The sequence below is a fragment of the Tripterygium wilfordii genome, chromosome 11, assembly GCF_013401445.1.
Source record: "Tripterygium wilfordii isolate XIE 37 chromosome 11, ASM1340144v1, whole genome shotgun sequence".
NCBI classification, from domain to species: domain Eukaryota; kingdom Viridiplantae; phylum Streptophyta; class Magnoliopsida; order Celastrales; family Celastraceae; genus Tripterygium; species Tripterygium wilfordii.
Window position 1 is genome coordinate 8,770,644 of NC_052242.1, and position 18,610 is coordinate 8,789,253.

At 36.4% G+C, this 18,610-nt stretch overlaps 2 protein-coding genes across 4 annotated transcripts in view; one reads left to right on the forward strand and one right to left on the reverse strand.

Annotated features, from left to right (window-relative positions):
- Nucleotides 1–1,079: 1,079 nt before the first annotated feature.
- LOC120008914 (exportin-4) overlaps nucleotides 1,080–18,610 on the forward strand; it is a 32,407-nt gene continuing 14,876 nt past the window's right edge. The window contains exons 1-15 of the mRNA XM_038859290.1: nucleotides 1,080–1,344; nucleotides 1,838–1,925; nucleotides 2,046–2,154; nucleotides 5,836–5,934; nucleotides 11,952–11,994; nucleotides 12,682–12,753; nucleotides 12,867–12,962; nucleotides 13,058–13,294; nucleotides 13,579–13,762; nucleotides 16,445–16,556; nucleotides 16,659–16,745; nucleotides 16,852–16,990; nucleotides 17,298–17,394; nucleotides 17,499–17,561; nucleotides 17,713–17,822. Coding sequence (XP_038715218.1) covers nucleotides 1,243–1,344; nucleotides 1,838–1,925; nucleotides 2,046–2,154; nucleotides 5,836–5,934; nucleotides 11,952–11,994; nucleotides 12,682–12,753; nucleotides 12,867–12,962; nucleotides 13,058–13,294; nucleotides 13,579–13,762; nucleotides 16,445–16,556; nucleotides 16,659–16,745; nucleotides 16,852–16,990; nucleotides 17,298–17,394; nucleotides 17,499–17,561; nucleotides 17,713–17,822 — 1,638 coding nt within the window. The 5' untranslated portion in view covers nucleotides 1,080–1,242. The remainder of the gene's footprint in view (nucleotides 1,345–1,837; nucleotides 1,926–2,045; nucleotides 2,155–5,835; nucleotides 5,935–11,951; nucleotides 11,995–12,681; nucleotides 12,754–12,866; nucleotides 12,963–13,057; nucleotides 13,295–13,578; nucleotides 13,763–16,444; nucleotides 16,557–16,658; nucleotides 16,746–16,851; nucleotides 16,991–17,297; nucleotides 17,395–17,498; nucleotides 17,562–17,712; nucleotides 17,823–18,610) is intronic.
- LOC120008915 lies at nucleotides 2,393–4,659 on the reverse strand. 3 transcript variants are annotated; one of them, XR_005470553.1, is made up of 3 exons: nucleotides 3,285–4,659; nucleotides 2,481–3,175; nucleotides 2,393–2,436 (listed from the first exon to the last, which is right to left on the reverse strand). XR_005470553.1 is itself a non-coding variant. In XM_038859292.1 (3 exons), the coding sequence occupies exons 1-3, from the start codon at nucleotides 4,598–4,600 to the stop codon at nucleotides 2,560–2,562; spliced, it is 1,608 nt and encodes a 535-aa protein (XP_038715220.1). In that variant the 5' UTR covers nucleotides 4,601–4,659; the 3' UTR covers nucleotides 2,399–2,559. The 3 variants fall into 3 exon arrangements, 2 of the variants coding, with proteins under 2 accessions (XP_038715220.1, XP_038715219.1); XM_038859292.1 differs by having other exon boundaries at nucleotides 2,399–3,175; nucleotides 3,285–4,237; nucleotides 4,562–4,659; XM_038859291.1 differs by having other exon boundaries at nucleotides 2,399–3,175.

The window sequence follows — 18,610 nt, forward strand, 5'->3', positions numbered from 1 at the left end:
GTCCATCACTTAGCACTATAAAAGAAGAAGAAACAACAAACTACCCCGCGTCAAACACAGACCCAACATCTTCAATCCTTATTTGCTTTTTTAGGCACGGCTCCGACCACTTATCTTTTTATTTAGCATAGCTTTGCGCCAACTAGTTCTTAGATTTATTTTTCCAAAAGCCTCCACGGCTATGTTTTATTTTAGCTTGTAAAGCATGCCTACATCCCAAGATGCACCCATTTTTAATGAAGATCTGGATGCATTCCAGTAATGTATTGTTTTTCATTTCGTTCCAATAGAAGCTCTTTTCATTCCGGTGATAGTCTTCTATTTCTTTTTTTTTTTCCAGATTGACACTCCAGACATTTTAAGTCCTTTTTTCTTCGAAGGCAAACCTCAAGCCAACAGCCTTGTGTTCTCTAACTGCGCACAGTTCGTTTGGTGCAAAGGTTAGATTCAGTATAAAATCCTACAAATATCATATCAAATCCTTTGGGCTGACAGCAAGTCCTGACATACCTGGTGGGATGTGAGTATCAAAAGCAACCAGAATTGAAGATATTTTGTCCAGCGTAGAAGAGTCCAACATATTTTTAGCACACCTGATAGGATGTGAGTATCTGAAGCAGTCAGAATTGAAGATCACTTGCGCAGAATTGAAGAATCCAACACTATATTAACATGTATATTTAATAATTAATTCTATTGAACCGGTTCGAACACGATCTAATCCCAATTTATTAATTAATGAACCATGAACAGTAATTTTCTGTTTAGGTAAGTTGTTAGACTTTGTCCTTTTTTCTAAGGGAGGAGGAATAAGAAGAAGGAGGGAAGGTATTTTGATAAGTTGTTAGACTTTGTCATTTTTTCTAAATGTTTTTTTAGATTGTACTTGTTGGAATACAACTTTTAAGTTTTGTCATTATCGATAAAAACCCCTTTTATTAATGAACCATGAACAGTAATTTTTGGTTCGATTACGGTCCCACCTCTGCAACTTGGCATTAATCCCATTTTATAAAATTACTTTTTATCTATATTAAATAACCCCGTAAATAATGAAAGGGGAAAAAAAGGATTCCCTTCCGCTTCCAGTCATTTTTTCCATTGTTGAAATCTCCCAAAGGCCAAAACCCCATTTCGCTCTGCTCTTCACAGTCCGCGAGTCGCAACACACCAGGAAATCCATGTAGAAAGATTCCTTTTTCTTCTTCTTCTCCGGAAGCCTCTCTGTCATTCTCAGAAAAGATGCAGCCAGGAGGATTTACTGATGGTGGAGCCGCCCCCTCTGATTTGGGCCAGCTCCAGGCTACCATGCACGCCATTGAGCTTGCTTGCACTTCCATTCAGGTTTTTTTCTTTATGTTTTCCATTTTCTTTGAATCCTTTTTACTGGGCTTCGGCGTTCTTCGTCTGGTAACTGAGGAGAGGAACTCAAATTGGAAAACTTGGGATCTGATTAATGAAAGCGTGCTCTTTCGTTTTTGTGATGGCAAAAGAGAGTTGATATTAGATTCACAACCCGTGCATTCAATAATGGGCAAAAGTATGGTCGTTTCTGTAGGTGAAATGTAGTTCAATCATGTAAAAAAGCGGTTATCTATACATTCTATTAGAGTTTTTGTATTAACTTTTGTCTTCTATAGTTTTGCAAATTTCTTAATGATTCATTATGGAATTCTACCCCCATTTTATCTTTCTTGTTCTACACTTCTACTGTTGATTGTAATATTCGTATACCATCCTGTCCTCAGATGTGCATGCTGGCTCTATCAATTAATTTGTGCTTGTGTGAGTCTATACTCTTGTATTCTTACAAATATTTGAATATCTTGCTATGCAGACGCAGTACAATACATCTGCTGCTGAGGCAACTATTTTATCGCTATCCCAGGCACCTCAGCCGTATAAAGCATGTAAATTCATTCTTGGTAAGTTGGTTGACACAGTCTTTAGTGATAAATGTCATATTAATCAGATGATCGAATTTGCTGTTTTGTGCTTTAGAAATGAGTATGGCGTTTGATTCTGGTAATGTTTTCCTTTATTAGAGAATTCTCAGGATCCAAATGCCAGGTTTCAGGCTGCTGCAGCAATTCGGGATGCAGCTATCAGGGAATGGAGTTTTCTTGCAGCTGATGATAAGAAGAATTTAATTAGGTATTTTATTTCTGTTATATCATTTTCATAGGTTTTAATAATCTTACTATCCTTTAGTTTGCATTGATGCAATTCTGCAATATGCCCATGTTCCTTAGGAGTGAATCGTTTCCTAAGAAGCACCGATACAGATACGAGATACGAATACGATACGATACGGATACGGGGATACTTCATTTTTCAAAAAAATAGGATACGGAAACGTTTAGGATACGTTTGATTTTTTTTTTGTAATTATTCAAACTTCCATGTAACAAAAGAAATGCAATTACAATGACTAATGTAACCAAAAGAAATGCAATTACAATGACATTACAATGACTAATGTAACCAAAAGAAATGCAATTACAATGACAAATTAACACTCTCAAGCCTCAGCTAGTTATGTTTGTTTTTTTTAATTGCTCAAACTTCCTTTGTTTCATGACTTTCACCCAATATACCCTCATCACCATCATCAGCAAAGACTACACACTCTAAGTCTGGCTCATCAAGAGAGAGTTGTGCAACCTCTAGTTCCCCAACATCCTCAAATGTGCCAAACTTGTCACCTGCAATGTCCCACATCTTGCTCTCTCCTTTACTATAATCTGGTTGTCTTCTGGATAAGAGACGAAGGTTGCTATGAATGAAAACCAAGTCTTCAGCACGTTTTGGTGCCATCTGATTTCTCCTCACTGAATGCACAAACGAGTAAGTGCTCCAATTCCTCTCAGCACATGATGAAGACGAAGGTTGCACAAGTATCTTCAAAGCTAGATTTTGCAACAAAGGTGCACTTGCACCAAATGTAACCCACCAACTCTTAGGATCCATATCATTACGATGGTGAATAGAATCAGAATCTGCAAAATCTCCCGACATGCTAGAAAAGTTTACAAACTCCATTGTTACCATCATCCTCTCTTCGGAGTTAGAGAAGTACTTCTTAAAGCATTTCATTCTCTCCCTAGCAACTTCAACATCTTTGTGTGGAGGAACCCGAGTAGGATCTTCATTAAGCCATTTCTCACTATAATACCTTAAATAGGAGGAAAAAAAAATAGGAGCAAACGTTTAGATTTAAAAAGTTATAGAGGAAAAAAAATCAAGTTTAAAGATGATTTCAAAGATAAATTATTGATTGTTACCTTGGATTGAGTGAATGAGCTAAGCAATGGAGGGGAGTATTGTTCTTGTTCCAACGACTAACTAGAATTCCATGCACCACATCGTAAAACTTTGAAGACTCCTCAACTCGCTTTCCTTCTTTCCTATATATTGCAAGTCTCACTTTTTCAATCATAGAATCCCACATGTCATAGACTAAGTGAAGACAAGGCTTGTCCATATCACAAGCCCTAAGCATATCATATATAGGAGCTGTGAATTTGAGTATATAATCAATGGAGTCCCACCAAACATCATCTAGCACCTTCTCCTTCACAAATTTAGCCTTCCCCGCATCATCCTCCCGATAAGAATTCCACTGCTCACTAATCACCATACTCATTAGACTTCTCTTTATAAGCATGAATCGCTTCAACATCACAAGTACAGAAGCAAATCGAGTAGTAGCAATCGATAGCAACTTCAAAGGCACAAACTCATTGAAAATGGCTAACCTCATGGAATGGTTCATGATAAAATTCTTGATGATAGTAACATCACCTGAAACAATTGTAATCCAAGAACACTCATCATATACTACTTGATTGTTTTCCAAATTCTTCGCCGCACAAATATTCTGCAAAGCAAGATTGAGTGTGTGAACCACACATGGTGTCCAAACAATGTTAGGATACAATCCTTCAACAAGAAGTCCTGCACCTGCACAATTCTTTGCATTATCTGTAATCACTTGAACCACATTCTGAGGACCAACTTCTTCAATCACTTCTTTCATCAAGTTAAAGATAAAGAATTTGTCTTTGGTCTCACCAGAACAATCAACTGCCTTCAGAAACATAGGCCCACTTTCAGACACCGCCATAAAATTGATCAAAGGCCTTCTTTGTGAGTCACTCCATCCATCACTCACAATGCTTACTCCTTTCTCTCGCCATGTGCTTTTGATTGGCTGCAACAATCGCTCCACATTTGCCTTTTCTTGTTGGAGCAAAGTTGTTCTCAACAAGTTATACCCTGGAGGCAAATAACCTGCCAAATTATGGCTACATGCAAATAAAAACATACTCACATAGTATGGACTCCTTGCCAAGTGAAATGGCAAGCCTGATGCATAGAAAAATCTTGCAATCAGAGCATGTAATTGATTTCGAGCTTGCAAATTAAAAGACTTCTCAAGAGGAGAAGGCGGATTAGAACTTCCAACCTCCTTTCTTTTCTTTGATTCAAAACCAGTTGCATACATTCCACCCGAAAACATAGAAGAAGGTGGTAGTGGTACTTTCTTTGGCGCACTTGCCATTTCTCTATTCTTAGCTTCCTCCTCCAATCTTTGCATCTCCGCAATATCTTTACTAGTAACATTTTTACAACCGGAAATCCCTAACCTAGGCACCTTCAACACCACCACCATCCTTTTCTTGTCTTTTCACATATCTCCATAGAGGTTTGCCGGAATCCTCAACACCACCACTCAAGGCAGATGGAGTAGAAGCTGAACCAGTGGCTGAACCACTGGTGTTAAGAGAGCCAACACCTGACATAGCCTAACCAGGCAGCATTATAAGACAAATCATCAAAGACAAGCAACAAGAGACTCAAATCAGCAAAGCCAAGAGACTCAAATCGGCAAATTTAGTGAACACAAGCAAGATTGAGCTACTGAAGCACATGTAAATCAACAACAGAAGCAAATTAAAATCAACAACAGAAGCAATAGACTCAAATCGAAGAAAACACAAGTAAATTGAAGTCAAAATCAACAATACAACAACTGAAGCAAATTGAAACCGAAAGGAACAACTCAAATCAAGGACTTACCAGAGGAAGTCAATGTCAAATTCGTGGCAGGAAGTCGAAGTCGACGTCGACTTCTTTGCAGGGAGGCGATGTCGACTTCTTTGCAGGGAGGCGATGCCGACTTCGAAGCAAGGAGGCGATGTCGAAGTTGCAGTAGGGAGTCAGGGTCGAAGTCGCAGCTGGGAGTCAGGGTCGATGTCGACTTCGAAGCAGGGAGTCGATGTCGAAGTGGAGGTCGATGTCGACTTCGAAGCAAGGAGTCGATGTCGAAGTGGAGGTCGAAGTCGCAGCAGACGTTGGCCAAGGCAGTCAATGTCCAAGGAAGTCCTTAACCTAAAGGTTAAGGCTGGAAATGATTTCCCGTGCTGTGAAACGTCGCTGAAGACGTCTCAAACAGGTATCGTATTCGTATCTGAAATTTTTTTTTTTAAAAAAATTGTGAATAGAAAAATACGTCTTACAGACGTCTTTTTGCCGTTTTTTGCCGTATCAGTATCCAATATGTATCAGATACATATACTGCATTATGACAGACGTATCCATGCTTTCTAGATCGTTTCCAATGAGTGTTAGATGAAAGTGGCTTCGCCAAAACATCAGGGTCATACGTTCAGCCCTAGAAATAGCCTCGGAGTTAAAACTATTTACATCTTACCCTTCCCTGACACCACTGCAAGAGTCCTTGTGCATAACAATTGCTTATCTTTATCATTAATTATGTTGATTGTTATAAATATTTATTGACTATCCTGTGGAAATATCTTTACTTTGCAGTTTTTGTCTATGCTTTATTATGCAACACGCAAGTTCAATTGAGGGTTATGTTCAATCAAAAGTTTCCTCAGTGGCTGCCCAATTGATGAAAAGGAGTTGGTAAGTTGTGGATTTTATCTCTAACTATAATGGAATGAATGCCACTTGTTTGATATTACTTCCTTCTGCCATGTATTAGACACAAAGCATATTCTGACAGAAAGTGGGAGATAAGGTACCATGTGTTCAATTAATATTCTTGGTTCATGTAGTGGTTTTAAGATATCAGGATTTGCTCTCGGTAACATATTGGAGAATCCTTTTTTTGAGTGGAAAAGAAACTCTAATGCTGGACAGCAAGGGGTTGCCGCCTTGAAGTGCACGGCAGATAGAACCAAGACTGAATTTAAGAAACATCAAAATTCTCGAGAACATTAGATATATACTACTATCATCATGCAAGAAAAATCTTAGAAAGTGAACTGTTCTTTCGACTGATCCTTTTCTTTCTCTCTAGCTGAATTCTCCAGCAATTTACCAAAGGGACCATAGAGATCAGCCTCCTCTTTTCCTTCTTGATGTGCAGAGTTGTTGGAGCTTTTAGTTCGTCCACTACAAACATAGGATAGGACCCAATTAATGGCCTATAGACTTCCAAGACAACTCCCAAAAATGGCCTGACCTCTTGGCTATTGCGATTGGTTGATGTTCTTCCTATATTCATTACATTGGAGACATATATTAGCCAAGTGCCAACCACTTTTGCTCAAGTTGTCAAGAGTAAGACTCGGACTTCAACTGCCTTTTCCAACAACGAAGCTCTCTCTGATTGGTACTTCATCTTTTCACACGTCCTAGGGAACTTGTTATTACCACAACCACCAACGATTGCTTTATAGAAGCTCTTCATTGCAAAAAGCAAACACTTCCTTGCTTGTTTTGTCATGCCAACAAATAACTCCATAATGTTTTGGAACTTAATTTTTTTTTTTTTTAATTTTCCACAAGTCACATATCTTATGAATAGCTTGCCAAAACCCAATCCCATTAGCCTTCTCTGTGGTTTTGAGGTCCTCCCTCCAGAGTTAAAAACATACTTGGCAATCATCAAGTTTGTCCAAAGTGGATTTGTACCACTATTGAACCGAATGCCACTTCCTGAGAAGAGCCTTATCTAAAAATTAATGAAACTTTATTCCCAAGCCACCTTCTTGGAAAGGAGGTCTTACAAGATCCCATCTAATTGGACGATACATCCTCTTCTGCCAATTGGCACTCCAATAGAAATGGTTTGGATGCTTTCAACTATTGGCAAAAGTATCTGAGATGTGAAAAAGGGCTGTATAGGAGAAATTTGTAGACTTGCTCCTAATTTGGCCGAATTTAGGGTCACTCCCTGGAGGTTAATGGAATTAATCAGTACTCGATCCTATGATCACATATACCATTAACATAATATGGGAATATGATCCTCTGTTTGGGGTTGTTACAAAGTGAAAATGTCAGCTTTAGTTACTGGAAAAATTTATATGTGGGAATTACTGCTTACAAATTCAGTTTTGGCTAAAATATTCATATGATAATTTAAATTTGAAGCTGCGAATTAACATAATTTTTGCAAATTTGGTGTTTGTCTGGTACTCGCTGCTGAAGAGTGTGTGTGGCAAATCTATACTACTACTTAAAAGCAAAAGTATTTGGAGCTCATACGTTAAGCCACGTGGCATCAAATAAAAAATAAAAGAGGAAAATATTAAAAGTTGTTCAATTAGAATTCTATTACATTAAGTATAGTAATAGCAATGTAACTTAGTAGACCTACATCTATTCTAAGAAAATTTTAAAAAAGAATTTTATTATTCTAAATATAATTAGCACTTAAAAATATTTGAAAAGGAAAATCAATAATAATTCCATTAGATTTATATCACTCTAAAGTCTAAAATAATAAGCAAGTAATATAGACCAATAGAGTATATTTGTAGTATAGTTTTGGAGATAAAAAATATATTAATTAATTATCAGTTGGAGTTGTTTTATGTTATTCATGAAGGAAAAAATATTTTTACTTTCTTTAATCATTAAGCAAACAAATTATATTGAGACTATCCGTGCATTGCGCGGGTTCTCGACTAGTTTGGGGTTATAATATGAGGACAATTTTGTGTTATTCAGAAAAGTTAAAAAAGGAATAATAATGAAACTTATGTTGAAGTTGGGATTGCTTCATGGAGAAGTTTCTTTTCTGAGCTTCTCCAGCATCTCTACATGAAAGTAAGCAACTTCTGCTGCTTGGCAACCAAACCTCAAAACAATTTTTGTCCCCAATAAATGCTGGTTTGACTGTTGGACTTGGTAGCAATCCCAAGCAGAGCCTAAGACTGTGGTGCGGGAGCTAAAGAGGTCTTCAAAGACTAAATTCAAATATGTATGCTATGTAGATTCATGGTCTATCCGTAAGCTTATAGAACCTCCTCTAGCTATGATAAGTCTTATTTTTATGTTTTCTTAAGTTAGTTTACTATTGGGTTAGTTATTAATAAGTTTCCTTAAATTTTCATTCTAGGGGCATTATCGGAATTTAAAGTATAGCTGGAATTTTGAAATTGGGAGGAAGAGATTGGGTGTGTTTGGTTACAGTTCTCAAAGCAGTTTTCTGTTTTTGAAAATTGAAATGGGTTTGAAAATTCGTTTGGGTGGGTGTTTTTAGAAATTATTTTGTAAAACTGAAAAAAAAAACCAAAACTAGTATTTGATGTTTTGTAAAATTCTTTCATCTTTCCTCTTTCTCCATGCAGAATCCTCTGCCAAATGAATTTTGTTTTCAGTTTTATTTCTTAAATTTGTTTTCAAAATCTAAACTTAAAATCAGTCTTTGGAAACAAAAAAGCAAAAGCATTTCCAAACACACCCATTGTTTTTATCGTCCTTTATTATGTTAAAGCCAAGTCCTAGTTGAAGTTGGAGTCCTATTAGTTATTAGTTTACTTTTGGAAGATACTAGTTTCCTTAAGAATATTAAGAGTTTGAGTCTTATTAATAGCTATGAAGTCTCTCATATTTTGGTCAATGAATGATAAATATACATCTTTGAGAGAATTTACTAGCATGTGATGTGCCTTTTGATTATGTGATGCCAAGTAACCTTAGAAGTGATGCTGCGGTTGTCAATCTTTTATTTACTTCGTTTTCTCTAATTTCTCTACAAATTCAGATGTGTTTTTACTGTTTAAGCCTTAAATTTGAGCCCTAATCATCCTAAAACCTCAATTTGAGCCTAATTGCAAACCCTTGCAAGAACCCCTTAAAACATGATTGCGAAAGCTGTCATACATCAGCTTTGTAGATGAAAAAAAAAGGAAGATTGAAAATACATGTTACATGGCACAAGTGTCGGTTTGGATGAAATGATAAAATTAGAAATGTGTGGGGGGTAGTCGTAGATAAACAGTTAAAAGACCAGGCTGTAAGGTTAAGGAAAGAGCGATATGATTTTAGTGGTTGAATTAGTTCTAGAGAAGTGGTCATTAATAGCAATAATTAAAAGTTTAGCAATATTAGACTAGAAGAAACTTTTGGTGGTAATTGTGCAAAGACCTAGATGAGGTAATGCAAGGAAAATAGTATTCATGGGAGGGGTTGTAAATGGACATGTAGCTAAAGAGGGAGATTGTAACAGCGTCCATGGGGTATGGTTAAGGGACATAAATGTAGTGTGAAACTATTTTAGAATTTCCATATCTTTTCATTTTTGTCTAGTCAATAATTGGTTCTAAAAGAGAGAATTGAAGGTGATTGTGTTTAGAAGTAATTATAAACTAGCCAAATAGACTTTATTCTTTCACGAATGATAAATAAAAAATTTGCAGGAAATGCAAAGCAATCACAGAGACATCTCGACTGCGAAGCATAGGTTTTATGCTAATATATATGGACATTAAAAAATGACAATAGGAGATTAGGGTAGTTGTCTAAAATTGCGTGGTGGAACTTGATCTGGAGAAATTTATCAACTTCAGTTACTTAATATAGATGTGTGGTAATCCGTTAGGGATACAAATCCTATGTGGGAGGACAAAAAGTAGCCAAGGATATTCTTGGGGAGTTGGAAGGTTTGAGACACAAAGACAGTGGTATATGGTGCCATGGTGGTGGAATGAAGGTGCTAAATCATATCTTTGCATAAAGTAAATGTTACAGAGAGCTGCATTATAGGTGAAATAAAAAAGTTATCTTGAATACAAGCTAGAAAAAAATGAAGTTGGGAAAAAATGTAGAGGCTGCTTCTTGTAAAGCACATAATGTGCTACATAAGAAATTGGGCATTGGGAACCAGTGTTGTCATGAAGTGCAAAAGTGCTCGCTTAAAGCTCAAAGTGCAGCGAGACACTCGGGTTGTGCAAAGCGCAGAGAGGCACTCGGGTTACACCTTGCTTGAGCGTGCTTCTCTATTTTTTTTCAAAAGCGCAACTGCTTTAAGTCAGCACTTATCGCGCTTCTCTCCTTTTCAGGTTTTCTAAGGGCTTCTATTCTCTTCTGCTCTCTTCGTTCTTCTCCCTTGCGTCTCTCTGTTTTTTTTTTTTTTCCACATATTTGGTTACATAAATTTAAAATTGTAGTATTGTACCACATCAACTCAAAAATGCAGTACGAATAAATTTTTTGCTTGTAGTTGTAACTTGTTTGGACACCACTGCTTACGGTTTTAGCTAAATCTTATCCTTTTAAAAATTAAAAAATTTACTCACTAATTAATATATCCAATAAGCTATTGCGTATTGTTTATCCAAACAACTAAGACGAGCCTTTAAATAATTAATCGTTATTACAAAAATAATGGACAAATTATTCTATTTTTCATACATAAGATATCTTGGCAAAATGGCAAATTAAACATGTATTTATCAATGACAATCAATTATCGAATTTATTATTTTTGCTCTTTGCATCTTTGAAGCGTAGGCTTTAAGTGCACTTTGTGATTTGAAGCGAAGCAATGCCTTTACTCTTCAAGTGTGCTTGACAACATTGTCGGGAAGTAGAAAGTGATATCTACGGACTGGTGCAGACATCGGAGAAAATAGTTAGAAACCTAAAAGTGCTAGGTCTATTAAAGATGTAGATAATAAAATCTTGAAGGGCTCATAAATTAAGGACGGTTGGAATAGTTATTTTGATGAGATGCTTAACGGACAACATGGAGCGGCATAGGAGAAGGTGATGCCTTTTTTTTTAGGAAAGAAATTTTAGGTTTGTAAGAAGTAGAAGATTGTTGGAAGTTGAGGAAACATTGAAGAATATGAAGGTGGGAAACTTTAGGTCCTGATTGAATTCTTATTGAAATGTGAGAATGCATGGGGGAGAAAGGTAGTATGGCTGACCAACTTCCTTGACCAAATCTTGTAGACGGATAATATGCTACATGAATGGAGAGCACTGTAGGACCTGTCCATTAGGACGAAGGTGTTATCTTGAGATTTTATTAATTACTGATAATCTTGATGAGGGAGCAAAAAAGGTGTATTCAAGGTAAAGGATTACTATAGGGTTCTTTTACTAAAAAGGTGGAAGACAGGCATAGATCAGTTCACTTGGAAACATATTTGGAAGCCAAAAGTTTTGTTTAAAGTGGTGTTTTTTTATGACGCACTTTCTAGTTTTTTGATGGTAGCAACATCATGCAAAAGTGCTGAAGGGTAAATTGTTTTTCGATTCTTCCTGGACCATACTCTTTTGGGGACCATATGTATATGGTGACTTTTCTTCTTGTACACTTGTGGAGAGCACCTCGGCCTTTGCATGAATTTACTCATAAAATAATTAAGTATCTTCTTATTCAATAATTAAATTCTAATCATTTTCCATCTCAGTTTTGTTCCCTTTTGAACTACTTCCATAGTGTTTGTTGATCATAAGCAATTGTGAGACACTTGAGATGAGCTTATCAGTTTCATCATGAAGATGCTCTGTACAAGTTCTATTTTATGGGATTTATTTGTGAAGGTTGCCTTTCCTTCTAATAGTTTTTCGTGTGACAAAGAATTTAGTAATTAAGCTTTCATCTGCACAGAATTCCGTTACCTTCTAGAAAAATTGTCAAGTAGATAGTCAATTTGGTTAACATTTTCTGTACATAGGCTTGATTTCACGGATGCCGAGAAGGCTGCTTTTCTTCACCAGGTACCTAATTATTTTCAGTACTCTCCTTGTGGATTACTACTCTTCTTTTTTAAAATATATCACTATTCAATTTTTTCCTACTGTTTTTCTGTATTATTATTATTGGTGGGGCATGAAATAAGGATTCTTTACCAATAATCATAAAGTTTCCTTTCATTACTTTTCATGCATTCAGCTGAGTTGATATATAGTGATTTTTGAATTGATGCATGATCTGCTGTTTGATTGCTTGACCAAACTCATTTATGGGCAAAATTTATTATTTGTTTATATTATGACATTGCCAAATTCTAACTATTGTGAAATTGTGATGGGATTAGGTGAAATTAGTTGTCATTGAAACCTAATCACACAGAAAGTACTTTTATGATTAGGATAATCAAATTACGCAGGGTTCCTTCACTAACTGTTTTTGTTAATTTCTGCAAGATAATGCAGATAGTTAATTTCACAATTCACATAAAAAAAACTTTGTAGTTCTAATTGTGCCATTTGATGACTTCACAGCTGTTGTTTTTTTTGTACAACTGCTCCAGTAGTTTTGATGATATCTATATCATTAGGGCTCGAATTCGAATCCCAATCCACATTGAACAATTAGCAAAAAAAGAGCCTCCCATTGACATTGCATTAAAAGTTCATCGTACCTTTAATATTCCTTTAAGCGTTTGAGTTGAACGGCCACAGGTAAACCAGGCTATTCTCGGTGTGCATGGTATGGATGTGCAGTACACTGGAATCAACTTCCTGGAATCTTTGGTACTGTCGCTTTTATAAGTTATTAAATTTTATGGGCATATTGGTCGTTTTTGGAGTGGAACTTATCTCGTAGCAATTACGAGAATCTGGGACATATAATATCTCCTTTCCAGGTATCCGAGTTTTCTCCTTCTACTTCAAGTGCTATGGGTCTTCCTAGAGAGTTCCACGAGCAGTGTCGGAAATCATTAGAGCTGGACTATCTGAAGGTTCTTTCTCACTATAGTGGCGCAGACATTGTTTCTTTCTCTGATATTTAATCAATTCTAAGTTTCTAACCTTTCTAATCTTATTTGAATTGTAGACATTGTACTGTTGGGCACGGGATACGGCTTCTAATGTCTCGAATATAATAATTGAATCTGATGATGCAGTACCTGAGGTTAAAGTTTGTACTGCTGCGCTTCGTCTCATGCTACAAATCCTGAACTGGGATTTTCGATACGACACCAGTGTTGCAAAAGGTGGTGTCAATGTATTCTCTTCTGGAATTAGACCTTACAATGCTTCATCAAAGATGTCCGATAGTACTTTGGTCCAAGTGAGTATATCTTTTCATTATATTTGCCCATAAGGTCCAACTGAAGGGTACAGAAATTAACATACCTTACTGACCAAGGCCTTTGTCGTAAGAACCATTACAATTTCACTTACCAGATGGCCTTTAGAGATATCTCCAAACATGAAAATGCTTGGCCGAAATTGGCCTCGCCCAACATCACTTCAGTGTTTAGAAGCAGGGGATTATTGGCACGTGAAGATTTCAATGTTTCATGATTTTGGTGCTTTGTGCACCTAATTATTTTATGCTCATACTGTTTGTAGCCCGGTTCTGCATGGCGTGATGCCTTGATTTCAAGTGGTCATGTTGCATGGCTCTTGGGCTTATATGCAGCATTGAGACAGAAGTTCTCATGTGAAGATTACTGGCTTAATTGTCCTGTTGCGGTTGCTTGCCGAAAGCTTATTATACAGTTTTGTTCCTTGACAGGAACCATATTTCCTTCTGGTAAGTGTTTTCCCTTGTAGCTTCCTTTGGATATTTCATGCTGTGGTTGATGTATAGTTTTTTTTGTCTCCATTACATTTTTTTAGTGCAATTTGTCAAATTTCATAGGGCAAGTGCAGACTCATCCATCTAATATTTCTGTCAAAATAAAAAGGTCAAGCATAGACTCATCTATCTACTATTTCCCTCAGAGTTTGAATATAACTGGAAGATCACATCATATCAAACAATTAATTGATCAGGCCCCTTGAGTTGATTATTCTTCCGTTCCTTTCCTTTTTTCAAAACTTCAACTTTGAGACCTAGAACTACATATTGAGTCAAAGAGAAAGATGAAACACAGCAGAAATTGTGAAGAATTGCACCTTTATTTCTCTATTGATGTGGTGCTGTTTATGCTTACAGTAGGGAGCCAAATATGGAGAATATGATCACACCAGTTCAGTAAAAAAATTGTGCATAGAACTTATGCTGTCTATTCCCTAAACTAGTGCTTCCACAATTTAGCTAATGCATTACAATGTTCAATAGCACATAGTCATGTAATGAGTATATCACACCATGTTTTGATCTATAAAAATGATTGCAAAAAAGACTCTTATCTTTCTCTTCTGTCACGGTCTGTCTCCTTACTACCACCACATTTCTTTGACATCTACTTTCCTAGATCGTTAGGGTCGATTAATCGAGGTGGACTGATTGTTGCTTCGGAAAAAGAATCCTCAATTTTTTTAATTGGGAAAAGAAGTAAAAGACTTTCTAACTCATTGGGGATAATGAAAACAAAACAGAAACTAATTCCTACTTCCTAGATACTAAAGGGCACTAAATATCTTTATTACATAAATATCCCTCAATTACAAATTGGTTTTGTAAATTCTTGTAATTGCCTTCTACATCAGTCAGATTTGAACTTAAGATATGTGAGTTTATGGCTGGTGCTACAGTCCGCATCCTTGCCTCTATGCTATAGGCTCTACCTTTGTTATTAAACATTTATACGTGACGCTAAAAAATTTTTAGTCTGGTGAGGGGTTGATAAGAAATTATTTTTGAAATGATCTGGAGTTCTACATAAAATGTCCCATGGATTTGGTAATGTTAATGAGGTAGCGATTGCAGGCAAACATGTAGCCTAGTGGTGCCGTTGCAATGGTGCAACCTAGAGGGCATAGGTTCAATTTTTGGAAACAGCCTCTTCACATATTATGTGGGGTTAAGGTTTGCATACATCTTGTCTGTTCTCAACCCCGCCCACTACGGGAGCCTTGTGCATGAGAGTTGTTTACTTTTAATGAGGTAGAGATTAATGGCGTTGAATATGAAATTGGAATAGCAATAAGATGGATATTTCCTCTTTCAATAGAGCTCTCTTTATGTGAGAACGGGACTTGGATAGCAAGCAATTAGTAAAAGAGGATTCCAAGATTCTCAACAATGGCAAAAGGGGATAAAGGATTCCAATCCTTTTGGGAAATTATTATGGGAGATTTACTCAAGGTGTCAAGTTTTACCAAAATCCTTTTGGGAGAATTGTTTCACTGGTGGACATCCATTGGCTATACATGTGTGTTTGTATTGTGCAAACTCAGGTTTTTGTGTTGCTAACCTGCTGCATTTCATGAGCCTCTATCCGTGCAAGCATGATTGCAGCTTGGGATCAAAGTTGTAGAACTACTGCTTGCACTCAATGAACATAGACAAATTCTAACTGTTTTGAAACAAGCATTTAAATATTATGGAATAACAACGATCTTGACTATTGAAGGTGTATTGTAAATCGTGGCACAGAAAACAGATCACTTAATGCTTGAATATGCGCCCACTCATTACCACTTAAACGTTTCTTCAAACATCGTGCAAGTGAAAATAATAAACAACTAAATAGGGCACCAAGGTAGAATCGAACTCTATCCTACACAAACCAAAGGCAATCTCAACTGCCTAAAATTTGATGATACAACAGACAGACCAAACTGCATCTTTATTTCATTTAAAGCACGAAAAGGATGAGCTTAGGCATCAATGAAAATTTCAAAAGCTGCATCTTCAGCATCTCCATTTCGGCTCTCTTTCTTCATGCATAAGGTATACCCAAAGTATGTTTGAATACTTTCCTCAAAATGTAAAACTCTATATCTTCTCTAGTGGAATTCATTTCGAATTTTGTAAATGTATGAGTTTACACATCTTCTGGATTCAATTTGGGTGCTGGCCATAATCATGAGTTAAGGTTGCAGGTGGGTCCCACTGACTGTAACATCAGCTTCGACTGCAAATGGGATTGAGGGATCTATTTAAAGGTTTTTCAAACTTCAAGGATCTGAGGGAGGTTAATGGAACTGAACATATTTCCCTTAGTTAAATCCGTTTTCATCGGTACAGTAAAGAGTTGTGGTGAAGGAGATTATGACACCCAAAATTATTTAAAACTGTCTTGCCATATGCTTTAAGTAATAGTTCAAATAGGCACCAGAATTACCAATTTAATTTCATATGAACCATCCAAAATTTGGTGGAATTTGTCTGTAATTGGATGTATTTTCAGCTATTTTTTGGCTGCTGTGGGAATACAGTAAACGAAGTTCTTGTACTCAGGCAATATGTGTTACTTCCTTATGCCCTTTCTGATCCTTTTTGCACATATTACGGCATTAATGAGTGATTTATTTGACATTCTAGACAGTGCGCTAATACAGGAGCATCATTTGCTGCTACTATTATCTGGGATAATCATGTGGATTGATCCACCTGATGCTGTTTCAAAAGCAATTCAATGTGGAAAAAGTGAAAGGTCATATCCCTTTATAGTTGCTTCTTTGAGTCTCTCTCCATTTACTTGCCATGCACTTCCATAGCATTAAAGAAGCCTCACATATATTCTGTTTTTCCACAGTGAAATGCTTGATGGTTGTCGTGCTTTGTTATCTATTGCAACTCTAATGACCCCTATCACATTTGACGGTCTCCTAAAATCCATAAGGTTAGTGATGGTTACTGATATTAGTTTTCTTAGTAGTTTGCAAAATGATCCTTGTATTTCTTTATTTGATAGTTATTTTCTTTCATGATTATGTCTTGATGTTCAGGCCCTTTGGCACGATTACCCTGTTATCCAACTTGATGTGTGAAGTATTGAAAGTGCTTATGACTAACAACACAGATGAGGAGACATGGAGCTGGCAGGCTCGTGACATCTTGTTAGATACGTGGACCACCCTACTTGTGGTATATAACTTATAATATTCAACTCTTACCTTTTTGTGTACTTTATTTGGTTACCTTAGGCATGCCAAAAGTCAAAACCTGATTTGTTTTTTTGTTAGCCAATGTACCTATCTATCTTTTCAAGAATCACTAGGAAAGATAACTATTGCTTCAACCCTTATTCTTTCGTAATGCCATTGTGATTGGCTTGAAACTTCGCTATGCTTTCAGTCAGTTTGATATAAATACTCTCACTATGAAAAGTGTGTTTACCGGTTAAGGTGTTTAAATGAAATTTGAATTAACTATTGGTCTGATTGTTCTTCAGCAAGTAGAAAGTACTGGAGCGAATGAATTACTTCCTCCTGAAGGGACCAGTGCTGCTGCCACTCTGTTCGCCTTGATTGTTGAGTCTGATCTAAAAAGTGATTACAATACATAACAACTCATGGAGCTTCATTATTGCATGTGTTCTACTATCATTCTCCTTTTTTACTCATTCAAATTTAATAAATGGTTTGTTGTACAGTGGCATCTGCATCGGCGATGGACGATGATGATGAATCTGAATATCTTCAGGCTTCCATTTCTGGTATGTGAGAAATTTACCAAAATCAATTATATTATTGATTTAAGTTTATAGCCAACCAAAGAGTTAAACCTATTTTTGTAGCTTCATCCTTATTTCTGACCTTCACCTTTGAGCAAAGGCCATTTTACATCTTTATCACATGCATGAGCAGCAATGGATGAAAGATTAAGTTCTTATGCCCTCATTGCAAGAGCAGCAATCAACAGCACTGTTACTTTACTCATAAGGATGTTCTCTGAACGCTTTGCACGGGTTCATCAGGTACTTTTAACTTGTTCAATTAGTGGTCTTTAATCAATTGTTACTCTTTTCCACTGTCTAGTTTATGAGATTAGAGGAATAAATATTCATTCTTTGATATGTTATATGAACTTGAAATGCGGACATAAAAGATTTCAAGATATATAAAGCTCAAAAGGCAGTTTTCTAAATGATGGTGAGTTTTGTCGCGAGCCACTTTGATATTTTGTATATTCTTATATTCAGAAAATGTGAGAGTTCCTTGAGGAAATCCATAAAATTGGTTAGATCTTTTTAACCTCAAGAAACATAAAATTGGTTAGATCTATTGATAGTGTCTGAGGTTGGTTAAGACAAATGCTTTTTGATTGTTTTTTGGAGTCCATGTCCTTAGATCAGGACTACTAGAAGCCAGAACTGTGATTGTAACTCTTCGTTTTAACTCCTTTTTGTTTTTAGAGGGAACTGTCCTGACGAAGGTACAATGAAGTTTGTCTTTTGAAATCAACCTTTAGTAGGATGCCAAGATGATATATGTGTGACATTTGGGGCACTCTCTCTTTTCCTCTTTGATTTTTTATGCTCTACATTTGAGAGCAACATTGGTTGGTCCTTCAATTGATCCTATCAAAACCCTGAACTAACATAAGAGGAACACAAAATGTCTCTTTTTTACTTTCCAGAATTCCTGTGACTCAATTGTTCCATTTTAGACCCCTTTTTTGCTATAAGTTGAACATATTCACTTTATGTTAAAACTCAAAAGCCATGTTTATTTGCCCACATGATAAACTGCAAGTCATTGCTCT

Excerpts from the sequence above, each read along its gene's own strand:
- LOC120008915 (XM_038859291.1), bottom strand. The coding sequence starts at position 4,600 with ATGCAAAGATTGGAGGAGGAAGCTAAGAATAGAGAAATGGCAAGTGCG. Across the intron at positions 3,176-3,284 it reads GCTCATTCACTCAATCCAAG|GTATTATAGTGAGAAATGGC; the intron begins GTAACAATCAAT and ends CTCCTATTTAAG.